At 41.0% G+C, this 12,794-nt stretch overlaps 1 protein-coding gene across 3 annotated transcripts in view; it reads right to left on the bottom strand.

Moving 5' to 3' along the window:
* The window catches only part of STAC3 (SH3 and cysteine rich domain 3), a 41,944-nt gene that overhangs the window by 15,272 nt on the left and 13,878 nt on the right, over positions 1 to 12,794 (bottom strand). For 2 of the 3 annotated variants that reach the window (XM_089482367.1, XM_089482369.1), the window contains 5 exons: positions 9,872 to 10,139; positions 6,099 to 6,196; positions 4,785 to 4,845; positions 4,593 to 4,684; positions 2,666 to 2,732 (listed from right to left, as the gene is read on the bottom strand). In XM_089482367.1, the coding sequence (XP_089338493.1) occupies positions 2,666 to 2,732; positions 4,593 to 4,684; positions 4,785 to 4,845; positions 6,099 to 6,196; positions 9,872 to 10,139 (586 nt within the window). The remainder of the gene's footprint in view (positions 1 to 2,665; positions 2,733 to 4,592; positions 4,685 to 4,784; positions 4,846 to 6,098; positions 6,197 to 9,871; positions 10,140 to 12,794) is intronic. The other variant, XM_089482370.1, reaches the window with a different exon arrangement.

The raw sequence follows: 12,794 nt of genomic DNA, 5'->3' as shown, positions 1-12,794 counted from the left end.
TTGGGAGAGGTGGAAAAATATAAATAATTTATTATTATTATTATTATTATTATTATTATTATTATTATTATATAAACAGATGCTGAGTGGCCATCTGTTGGGAGTGTTTGATTATGTATTCCTGCATGGCAAGAGGTTGGACTGGATAGCGTGACTCTTCCAACTCTATGATGCTATGATTTTGGGAATACAGTTCAGCACTGTGTGTGCCTTCTTTAAAGGCTGGACCTTGGACAGCTCTGGTCAAGTTCACACTAAAATTTCAAAAAGATTCTAGGTTGCACTGCCATGGAAGCTGCCAGCCACCACTCCCTACAAAATTACAATTTGGCTCAATGTGATCATAGTACGTTAATTGACCTAAGTTACTATGGTAGCTTTATTTGTCTGTAGCACAATGTCCTTTGCAAAATACTCTAACATATCTGCTACCACAAATCAAAAGCTACCAACATCCTTATTTCTGAGTGGGAAAAAAAATCTCAGAGAAGATCAGAAAAATGAAAGTATAGAGCCTCTGCATTCACTCTTCCCAGTGCTGCCAGGAGATGTAGGCACTGTGTGTGAGTGGGGCTCTAGTACAGATAGGGCTCTTAGTTTTACAGCACACATGGTCCATTAAGTATGGCTTGGTGGGGTAAAGGAGATAGAGAAAGGACTTTCTCAGGGTCTCAACACAAAAGAACCCTTCTACCTTCAGTTTGTGAGAAATGCCCATCAAGCAGCTTTGGAAAAAAGTGCCAGTCTGCACAGTCATGCAGTTGTAGGATCTCCTCCCTACTGACGTCTGCCAATATTTTAGCACCCCAAGACTTCCTCTGGCAGAGCTATAGAGAGATTCAAACTTATCGTAGTGTTTATGGCAATGTCACAAGGCCCAAGAAACAAAAAGTGCTTAGAAGAATATCACCGTCTATAATCAAACTGCCATGGCTCAGTACTGGGAAATAAGGATTCAAATCCCCACTGGATCTTAGAAATCCACTGATGGTTATGGACAATACACACATTCTCAGCCTCAGATTAAGCCAGTGACAAAAATCCCCTCTGAACAAATCTTGCCAAGAAAACCACATGATAGGTTCAGCTTCAGATTGCCATAAATCAAGAGAGAAAAGAAGGCAGACAACAAGATAACCACTACTCACTCCTTTAGGTTTTTAAAAAAAATGAATCCCAAAGTAAAAAGGAACACAGACACACAACCAAAAAAGCAACAGCAAATCCAAACAAGACAGAAATAAGTTATTCACGTAATGATTACCAGTAGAAGGTGGTGCCTTTAAAATATCTTTCTTCACACCAGATAATGTAACTGAAATCCATTAGCAGTTTGGACATCTTTCTGCAAAATTCTTTATAATAATATAATCTGCCACTGGCATTAATGCTTTTAATTCCTCTAATATTATAAAATATTTCTGTGTCCCTTTCTGGTCCACAGACTAGTCTTCAAGGTGGCTTTGCTATTTCAAGCTTAAAAGCCATTCAGACACTTAAAATATGACAAACAGTGCATTTAGCAACAAGGGGAAGATTTGCTCATCTTTCCAAATATTATCCTGAATTTTCAAGTTGAGGCAGTTTCTCATGGTACATTTTCCCAGAAGAATAGGGCTCTTTATGAGCCATTGCCATGAAGTGACATTCATCAGATATTACACAGACATTTTAAAGCCTACATTTGCTTGAGTAACATCAGCTGGAAACCTTATGTGCATTTGTATTTTTAAATCACAGGATGCTAAACTGTTCTATTGACTGTTTTTTGTCACTCTAGCAACCTACTGTCCTGTGCTTGCACTGAACAGTGGAACACAAACACGCACCAGTGATACTCAGTGGTAAAGTCTGCACATGCATATGCAATACCTTTAGCAGAAGGTTACATGGGAGCTAGCTCAGAATTTTGAGAGAACTTTTTATAATTTCCATTGCCATGGTTTAACATTATCATTCCTTCAGTACAGGGTTGCTGGAAGGTTTGGAGAAACTCTCAGCTTAAGACATTTTGCTGCAAAGGACAAGATGGTTGCTCACTGAATACCTTTTGGTTGCAGAAACTGGCCAAATTAGAAGATAAATTTTATTTCATCACTGGTGATAGAACAGCATCTGCATTGGCTCCTGCCACATTGTAGAATTAATGCAGTTTGGCAACACTTTAACTGGCATTGCTCCATTCTATGGAATCCTGGGATTTGTTGTTTGCTGTGGCACCAGAGCTGTCTGACAGAGAAGGTTAAATATCTCTCAAAATTACTAATTCCAAAATTCCATAGCATTGAGCCATGGCAGTTAAAACAGTTTTAAACTGCATTAATTCTGCAGTGTATATGCAGCAACAATCAAACAATAGAAACCTGGTTTTGGTGGGGAAGGCCAGACCAAGCCACAGGGAACACGGAGCTCTTCCAACTAAGGGGAACAACCCAGAAGTTGCCCCACTGCCCCCCTCTACAGGAGCCAGCCAACTGAACCCTAGGGTGACGGAAATCACTCTGCCTAATGGTAGGGCCAATCCTGGTGACAAACAAGTTCTCCCATTCATACCACTGCACAGATGCTTTTTTCTTAATTGGCCTTTATGAATGCTACCTCTCCTGAGCAAAGTGTTGGATTGCAGAGCTTTCTAGGAGTTGTTTCCCCAAGGCCCAGCACTTACCTTCTTCTGGTTTGTTACCCTCTTGCTTAGGTGCTTCTGTTTCCTCCTCCATCATAGCAGCCAGTGGCTAAAAGGCAGGGAGAGAAATGAGTCAGAAAGTGTATTATACCCTTTATTACAGTAGTGAACAGTGTATGTCCAGCATGCGGATCCTGCCCATTTTTGCTGCCTCCATCCCCACCAAATTTGGCATCACAATAACAATTCCGATTTAATATGAGGTATGTAGGGTAAAAGTTCCCCCTTTTTTTAATGAATCGCAGTCCTAGAAGTATGATTCAGCCTTTTTTAAAAAAACAAGGTATGTGCTACCCACACACTTTATTTAAAGTGAAATTGCTAATATTTGCCACTTGAAAGTCACAGCACAATAGCAAATTCAATGTCAGATAAACACCAGACAGAGGGGGGTGACATGCCCTGCTCCAGCCCCAGAAGTTTCCACCTCCGCTTTAATTATTACTAATAAATAAATATATTATTGATTAAGGGATGTGGTGTCTCAGTGGTTAAGACGCTGACTCTGATCATTGCAAGATCGGCAGGTCGGCGGTTCAAGGCCCAAGTGCCACTTGATGGAATGAGCTTCCAGCATTAGTCCCAGCTTCTGACAACCTAGCCGCTTGAAAGCATGTAAACATGCAAGTAGATAAATAGGTACTATTTCAAAGGAAAGGTAACAGCGTTCTGTGAAGTCATGCTGGCCACATGATCACAGAGTCATCTTTGACAACGCAAACTCTTCGGCTTAGTAACAGAGATGAGCACCGCCTCCTACAGTCGGACACAACTTGGCAACCTTGTCAAAAGGGAATATCTTTACTTTTTTTAAAAAAAAAATACTATCACATACTTTGCACTATAAGATGGATATTCCTGGGACTCTGGAAGACTCTGGAAATGATGGACTAAAGACTGAAACAATAGCCATCAGTCCAAGCCACCATACTCTGTCATCACTGATAGTGAGATGTATAGGTCCACTCCTTGTCCACCTTTGCTGACAACTCAACAGGTCTGGGTTTATTCAGTCCACTTGCCATGCTCCATATCTGCCTGCTGTTGCTGAAATCCAGCTACAACTGGGGGAAAAACCCATTTTAAGCAAGTATATTTCTTGCTTTAACGCACTGCTGTGTTTCACTACTGAAATTCACATCAGCTTGCTTGAAATGGGGTTTTCCTGTTTTGCCACCAAATTTTGGAAGCATCTCATTGAAAGTGAAAAAATACCAGCTTTAAGTGGTTTTTTCCTGTTGCTGCTGGAATTGCCATCATGGAAGTTGAGGGACGGCAGAGTTAGCATTGCTAATTGAAATACAGGAGAGGGCTCCAGTTCTCTTAATAGGTGAAGGGGGAAGTTCAGCAAGTATTGCTTATTACACAAGATCCACCTGCTGAAATTCCCTTCTCTGTACAACCAATGAAACAGAGGTGACCTGTCTTGTATTTAACCTGCCAACCCTGGGGGAAGAGGCACCCAAAATACCCATAGATGTTGCATGACTCCTACCCTCTCTTTAGGCCTCTTTCAGTCCTAATCCCACCTTTCCAACCTCCAGGATCTTTTCCCAATTGTCAGGTTTCCACAGTCTGCTATACAATTGAGTCTCCTTTATCCAGAAATCCAAAATCCAAAATATTCCAAAATCTAGTTTCATGTACAAATTATTAAAATTACTATGAAGAAAATTACCTTCAGGCTATGTGCATAAGGTATACAAAACATAAATTAATTTCACATTTATTCTTGGGTCTCATCCTCCAAAATATCTCATTCTGTATATCCAAATATTCTAAAATCTAAAAAAAAATTCCAAAACACTTCTAATCCCAAGCATTTCTGATAATGGAGGCTCAACTTTGTACTAAAAAGCATGCATATCACCCGTGTCTTGACACTTCTCCACTCGTAATCCTCCCTTACATTCTTTTTGTCATCCTGCCCTTTCTTGCGCTCTTTGTTTGCCATGACAACACCCGTCCGCAGCGTGTCAAACACGGGGTCACTTCGGTTAGCTGTAGATTGAAATGGCAAGAAAAAATAATTAGGACTGCAGCTTGTGGTGATGGAAGTCCCACATGGGAGTCCCACTAGGAGCTGGTGATTGTTACTCACCTCCCGCAAGTTGTTGGGCACTGTACAATGGGGAGCTGTAAGCACGACGGAAACCTGGGGGCTGCAGGGCAAAGATGAGGGTGAATGCAATAAATAAAGCAACAGCAAATCCATATCCCTCTCTGTAACTACCAGTATGTTGGGGGAAGGAAGCTGCCAACAAAGCCACCTCTCATTCTGGGCTGGGAAGAGGGCCATAGCTAATGGGGGAGAATTGCAAATTTAAGTCACTGTCCTGCCAAACAAGAATCCTGTTCCCAAAATAATGTTTTTCTTTAGTTTCCATATTTCTAGCATTGCAGAGGGAAGATACTGAAAATGTATCAAACCTAGAACTCATATATTTGCTGTGTTCACACTCCCTTGGTAACTTAGGGCTAGTCTACGCATAAGTGCATTACACAAATTGCTGTGGATTTTCACAGAACTTGGACGAGCCCATCTCTGAGGTAAGAGAAGAAGTTATATACACATGCATACATCAGCACTTGGTGAGTTTCATTTCATCATTATTCATGTTTGTGTGTTTCAAAATTCATGCTTTACAAAATATAAACTTATATTTTAAAGTGTGCAATTGAACAGTGATGGCTGGTATCACGAGAGGAAGTAAACCTTTGCAGGTAAAATACTGATGTCCCTACATTCTGATAACCATTGTAATGTATAGTATGACATATAGAACTGTTTTAATTTCTCCTAAATATTAACAGGCAGCTCAATTAGGTTTTCTTCTCCATAACCACTGCAGTGAATAATCCCTGGATTACAAATGAACTATTGATGGTTCCAGAACAAAATTAAGCAGCTTCCATATTTTTTCAAGACTCTTACCATAATCCCTGCTCCAGTTATTTTTATTTATTATTTATTTTATTTATTTCCAAAATTTATATCCCGCCTTTCTCCTGCAGTGGGATTCAAGGCGGTTGGGATTCAATGTGGTTATTGAAAAAGTTATTCAGCTCCGATGTACTAGACCAAACATCTAATACACACAAACAAAAAGTCCTTTCTGTTTGGTTAAATAAATCATTGCTGCAAATGCTAAGGCATACATAAAATCTGTATGATATAGCTTCTGATATGGCTCCCTATTAAAGCAACCAGGGTGATCCTTCAGTTCTCAAATTAGCATGCCTTTGTGGGAAGATCTTATCCTCTCGCTATGCCTAAACTTTTCCCATCTTCATACCGTGGGACAGCACACAGTCTGAACATGCAGTCCAAGCTTGAGGTGTGACATTTCATGTTAGGGACAGCAAATGGCGAGGACAGGAAACTCTGCATTCAGGGCCAAGTGGGGGCACTTACAATTTTGCCAAAGCAGCGCTGAAATTCAACATAACTTTGACAGTGATGATGAATGTGGGTTTTGCAGTTCTTGCATCTCAGGCCGTATTTGTTGTTGACTACGCAGAAAAAGAGAAAGGAAATCAGTTGGTGGCAAAACAGGTCAAGGAGTCCTGAGTTCTGAACAATTCCCCCCCTTTTTAGAGGCCAAACTATAGGTGACTCCAGCAGCATCATGACTTTTAAATCAGGATTGCCCCTCAATCATACAAAAACTATTGAGTAAGAGAAGCCATTCTGAAGTACAAAGGTAGAATGCTAAAGTTAAAACTGGAGATGGCTTTTATATCTTTAATGGTTGTATAGAAGCAGGAAATTCAGCTGGTTTTGTTTATCTCACCAGCAGGTCATAAGCAACACCAGCAGAAATTCCCTTTTCTGCACAACCATTAAAGGTACAGGAACCCACTTCAGTTTTTATTCTGGCAACCCTATAAAAAGGGACCATTCGCCCCCTTCCATTTCAAACCACTTATCTCCCCGCTGGGCCATTTCAGTATCTCAGATTAAGTAGGTGCCATGGGGATGGGCAAAACATCATTTGAACATCAGAAGAAACCCTAAGAAATGTATTTAAATTGCATTTGTAACCAGGGTCCCATTCAGACTAAGCCCTATGATCTTACTTTAATTGTCATGGCAACATCTAATGGATTCATGGGGTTTGTAGCTTGGTCAGATTCATGGGTTTGTAATTTGGCTGAGAATGATAAATGCCCATCCCTGAACTGCCAATCCGAGCTTTCTGTGGGATGCTGACATGGCAGTTAAAGAAGAAATATATCATTATGATTGTGTAGTAGGAATGGGCCCCAGAACTAGCATGGTTAAAACTGTGAGAACATCCATTTCTATGTGTAGCTGTCCCATCTAGTGAACTGTCAGAACGGCAGCTTGGCTCAGCAAAGGATGTTCTATGCTTTGGACTTTGTTCCAGCTACCTAGTTTGTCTACTGGTGTCTCTCAGACAGGGCTTCTTGTTTGCTCTGCAGCTGCTTGACCTAAGCAACAAGGGTTTCCTATTGAGGCCAGCTCTAATATTCAGCAGAATGAAGCAACTGCCTCATGCAGCTGATTTTGATTGCTATGAATCTGTAGCATGTTACAGTTGGCTCTCCATATCTCTGGATTTCTTATCCACAGATTCAACTATCCACACATTGAAATATATATTTTTTAAAATATATAAATTCCTTGATTTTGCCATTTTATATAACAGGCACCATTTTACTATGTTATTGTATTTAATGAGACTTGAGCATCCATGGATTTTGATATCCATGTGGGGTCCAGCAAACCACAGTGGATACCAAAGGCCCACTGTATTTAGTTATTCGGCCCTCCATATCCATATATAAGAGTCACCATTTTACTATCCATTGTATTTAACAGGACTTGAACATCCACAGATTTTGGTATCCATGGGGGTTTCTGGAACCCGCAGATAACAAGGGCCCCCTGTATATATATATACTATATGCTTACTTCCAGGGAGACAACAAAAACCATTATTGTTTCAGCAGGCTTTTAATGTGTAAGCAGGGAAGCTTTTTTATTGTGATGTTATCTTTTAAACTTTGCAAGCCTTCTAAATAATTTTATATGGCTTTATGTGATATTTTAATTGTATTTTTATTGTTGCTTATATTTTTTTAAAGTGACTCTTTTTGAGAGTTGCCTTGGGTCCCACTTTGGAGAAAGTGGCAAACAAGGGAGTCAAGTGAAGACTCTTTTAGAAGTGGTTAAACCACTTCTAAAAAAGCCTTCCCTTGACCCCCTGGAGAGAAACAATTACAGACCAATTTCACTTTTAACATTCTTAGACAAGGTAATTGAGAGGGCAGTCGCCATTCAACTCTGCTAGGAGTTGAATGGCATAGAAACGGATTTTCTGGATCCATTTCAAACCGGATTAAGGATGGGCTACAGAGTTGAGACATCCATGGTCGCCTCAGTCGATGATCTCCATCTGGGCATCAACAGGGGAAGTGTGACCCTGCTGGTGCTCTTGGGCCTCTCAGCGGCCTTCGATACCATTGACCATGGTATCCTTCTGGAATGCCTGGGAGAGTTGGGTATTGGGGGCACTGCTTTGCAGTGGTTCCGGTTCTACATCTCAGGCAGATTCCAGATAGTATTGCTTGGGGACAGTTGTTCAGCCAAGAGGGAGCTCAAGTTGGGCGTCCTTCAAGGCGTGATTCTGTCCTCAATGTTGTTCAACATTTACATGAACCCGCTGGGTGAGATCATCCGGAGACATGGGGCAGGGTGTTATCAGTATGCTGATGTCATCCAAAGATATTTCTCTATGTCTCAGAGTGATGCAATGACTAAGGATGGCGTCTCTCCTCTGAATGCCTGTCTTAATGGAGTAATGGACTGGATGAGGGAAAACAAACACAAATTGAATCCAGATAAGACAGAGGTACTTGTAATAAGGACCCCTAATCTGGGACTGGAGTTATGCAAGCCAGTTCTGTACGGGGTCACACTTCCCCTGAAGGAGTCTGTCCGCAGTTTGAGGTGCTCCTTGACTTGTCTCTTGAGCTGACAGCTCAGGTTGATGCGACGGTCAGGAGCACTTGCTATCAGCTAATATGCCAGCTGCACTCCTTTCTGGGGCAGGGAGACCTTGAAACAGTAGTACATGCTCTGGTAACCTCTCGACTTGACTTCTGCAACGCGCTCTACATGGGGCTACCCTTGTGCCAAGTTTGGAAACTCCAATTGGTACAGTATATGGCAGCCAGGCTGGCCACAGGCACATCCAGAACTACCCATATTACACCGGTTCTAAAATCTCTCCACTGGCTGCCTATTAGTTTCTGGGCGAGGTACAAGATGTTGGTTCTAATCTTTAAATCCCTACATGGCTTTCGTCCTGACTACTTGTGGGAGCGCCTACTTCCATATAATCCTCCCTGCACACTTTGGGAAGAATCTGCTACAACCTAAGAAGACCAGATTTTCAGCGGTGACCCAGGGGACTTTTTCATCAGCCGCTCCTAGGCTCAGGAATGACCTGCCAGATGAGATCCGCCATATTACCACCTTGGAAGCCTTTAAAAAGCCTATTAAGACGGATCTATTCTGGCAGGCCTTTCTAGACTAGGTTAGATCCATTAGACTTGCTTCCCCCTTCTAATGATATCTCTATTGATACCGATATCAAAATTGATTGATACCATCGCCCCCCTCCCCCCCCCAGAGGAAGACTCATTTCTTGTGCTAATTTCAGTGTGTTCCTATTGGACAGTTTTAATTTTTTTTTCCTGTTTAATCTCTATGGGTTGATCAATGTTTTATGGCACGGGGGAGGGATGGGGTTTGGGGTTTTTAAAATTGTAATTTTAATAATAATAATAATAATTTGTTTTATTTATATACCGCTATTCCAAAGATCATAGCAGTGAACAGCAAGTAAGCTAATTAGCAAGTAAGCTAATTAGCAAGTAAGCTAATTTAAATTGTTTGATGTTTTATTTATACTGTTGGAATCCACTTTGATTCCTTTGTGAAAAAGCAGAATACAAATACATATTATTATTAAACATATTATTATTATTATTATTATTATTATTATTATTATTATTATTATTTTGTAATGTCTATTGGAGTTCTGCCAGCTGTGCCATTGTGAAAGGCCCACCCTAAGAAGGAAGATGAGTGAGAGTAGGCGCTTCCAACCACCTCCATCCCCCTGTAGTTTGCTCTCCTTGGCGAAGAAGACTCACGGACTATCATGCGAGCACAGACATCGCAGAACTTGGGCTTCTTGAAGTAATGATCCTTGAACTTGTGAGGTTTGTCGTTCACGGGTTTTTCTGGTTCGGGTGGTGGTTCAGGCTCTTCCTCCTCCTCCTCCTCCTCTTCCTCATAGATGTAGTAGATAGGTCCCCCCGTGGGGCTGACCAGCTCTCCATTGGCCTGTGGTTCCTCTGGGGCAGCTTCATCCTCATCTTCCTTGGGCTTGCGTTGGAAAATTTGCTTTAGCCGCTGCAGCTGGGGTTCCAGAGTTGTTGGGTAGGGTAGGGGTAGGGCAGGGCAGTATGGGGAGGTTGGATGGACAATCAGCACTTGAGAGATGCCAACAAGGAACCGTGGCAACCAGAGCCATTGACATGCACACTCCCAACCTGTCCACAACTAGCTCAATAAAAAGAGACAAAGTAATGGAGGAGGAGGAAAAGCCATACTCAGGAAACCCTGAAGCAAAGAGAGGGGGAAGAGGACCCTGGGTTCCTACCTCCAAAGTTTCTCTTCCCAAGACAAATGCAAACAAATGCCCAATAATTGTACCCAATAAAGGCAGAGAGACAACCCCATGGAAGCCATGCTATCACAGAGCTCACCATTCGCATGCAGTGGCTTTTCCTCATAACACCAGTGAGGAAGCCAGCTAGATGCAAATGGTGAAGCACAGAGCAAGAGTAGCTTGCATAGTACAGCTCCTGCCATCACGCCACAGCATTTTAAGCAAGTCAAGATAGAGCAAGAGTGGTGTGTGTGTGTTGTGTGTGTGGGTAGATGGGTGGATAGATGGAGAGATAGAGATAGAGATAGAGATAGCTAGATAGATAGCTAGATAGCTAGCTAGATAGATAGATAGATAGATAGATAGATAGATAGATAGATAGATTAAACAGATAAAGAGAAAGTGAAAAAGAGAAAGGTGTGTTTGGATCGTGTGGATTGGAGAATAGATAGACAGACAGACGGATATAGGGCAGAGAAAGAGAAGGTGTGTGTGGGTTGTGTGGATGCAAGGATGGATGGCTGGAGAGAGAGAGGGTGTGTGTGGATAGATAGACAGATCAAGACAAATAAAGAGAGTGATGTGTGTATTGGATAGATAGATAGATAGATGATAGATAGATAGATAGATAGATAGATAGATAGATAGATAGATAGATTAATTGTGTGTGTGATTTTCTTGCTTAACCACCTGCTTTTTAATCAATTGTTTTGATTTGTTGATTTCGTAGCCTAACAGGTGTTATCAGCCGGAATCTGGGAGCATCAATGATTTAATTTCTCTCCAGGAATCTAGGACTCAGTGAGGTATTGTCCAATAATGTGGCATGTTCCAAGCAGTGTCACTTTTTGTAATTGTGCTATTGTGATCCTATCTATGGTAATTTTGAAGTCGAAGGGCTTCACGGCAGGCATCTATATTTTTTGTGGGGTATGTGGCCATGTTCTGGAAGAGTTTATTCCTGACGTTTCGCAAGCATCTATAGCAGGCATCTTCAGAGACATATGGAGGCATTTAGGGCTTTAAATGTCATCACAAACATTTATCTGAAGATGCCAGTCACAGATACTGGTGAAATATCAGGAATAAACTCTTCTAGAACATGGCCACATAGCCCAAAAAATCCACAAAAATGCTATGGCAATTTTGTTCACATGTTTTGTCAATCTATTTGGAATTGCTCCAGGACTACCTACCACTGATTTTAACCAATTGTTGCTGCTGCTGTTATTGTTTCTATGAAGGATCTGCATCAGGGTTGGGAACCACATGGCCCTCTGGATGTTGCTGAACTGCATCTCCCAGCCTTTCTCTGGGTGAGGACTGCTGGGAGCTGCACTCCAGTCACATCTGGAGGGATGCACTTTGCTCAGCCCTGAACTATATGAATATATAATCTCATGAGTTCCCCTAACAGTCCTCAGTTTTGTTGCACACATTAGTATTATTGTGCCCACATCACAGATTTAGGGTGGGTTTATCTAAGTAGATTTGAATTCATTGCTTCCAGATTAAGAATGTTTCCTACATTCAAAACACTACACCACACTAACTCTTGAAGGATGTATTACTTGCAGTTTAGTAAAAGTTACAAATCATTGTCACAGGGGAAAAATCTAATTTCTATTATATCACATCAGAAGTATTCAACACACCTGCAAAAACCAATAAAAATAATAATAAAAAACCAGATAAGGCTACCACTTAAAGCTCCACTTATTAAAGTATCCCTACAGCAAATAGTTAATTAAATTTGTTAATCTCCTGAAGAAAGTTTGCATTCTTAGTCTTTGACAGCCAATGCATCACTGAAACTTGTTATGTGTTGGACCTTAATGGTGCATCGAGACCTACACTATATTTCAGCAAAGTACTGAGGGAAGTGAACCTGGTCGCAATCTCTTGCAATGATGTATTGTTTAACATTATTATTTTATTTTTTCCTAATTGCTTGAGGTTTGGCTAAAACAAAGTTTAGGCAAGATTAGAGTTAAATGCACTAAAATCAATGAGACTTAAGTACGCAGTGGTTTTAGATCCACTCATTCCCATATGTTTGTCCTAACTGGAAACAAAATTGGATTATAGTCTATTACATATAGATTTTAATATAAATTGCACAGAGATGTTAAGAAACCAGGCAGCATTTGTAAATAGGTTGCAGTACGTACACAGAATATATACTACATGCTTTCCTGCTGCATCAAACTCTGCTATTCTCTAAAAATATATATAATTATCAGGTTTTCTTGGCCTTTGCTTCCCAACACATAAACAAACACTGCCAATACTGAGAGGTAATGGGAGCTGGAATCCAAAGACATATGAAGCACCAAAGTTACCTGCCCCTAATTTAAAGATTCTTATGATAGCAGCAGAAGCCAAGTGGGCTCAGTAGTGGG

This window comes from Sceloporus occidentalis, unplaced genomic scaffold (genome assembly GCF_023333645.1).
Source record: "Sceloporus occidentalis isolate IW3139 unplaced genomic scaffold, rSceOcc1.0.p SCAF_1, whole genome shotgun sequence".
In the NCBI taxonomy this organism is placed as follows: Eukaryota; Metazoa; Chordata; class Lepidosauria; order Squamata; family Phrynosomatidae; genus Sceloporus; species Sceloporus occidentalis.
This window is presented reverse-complemented; position numbering and strand designations above follow the sequence as displayed.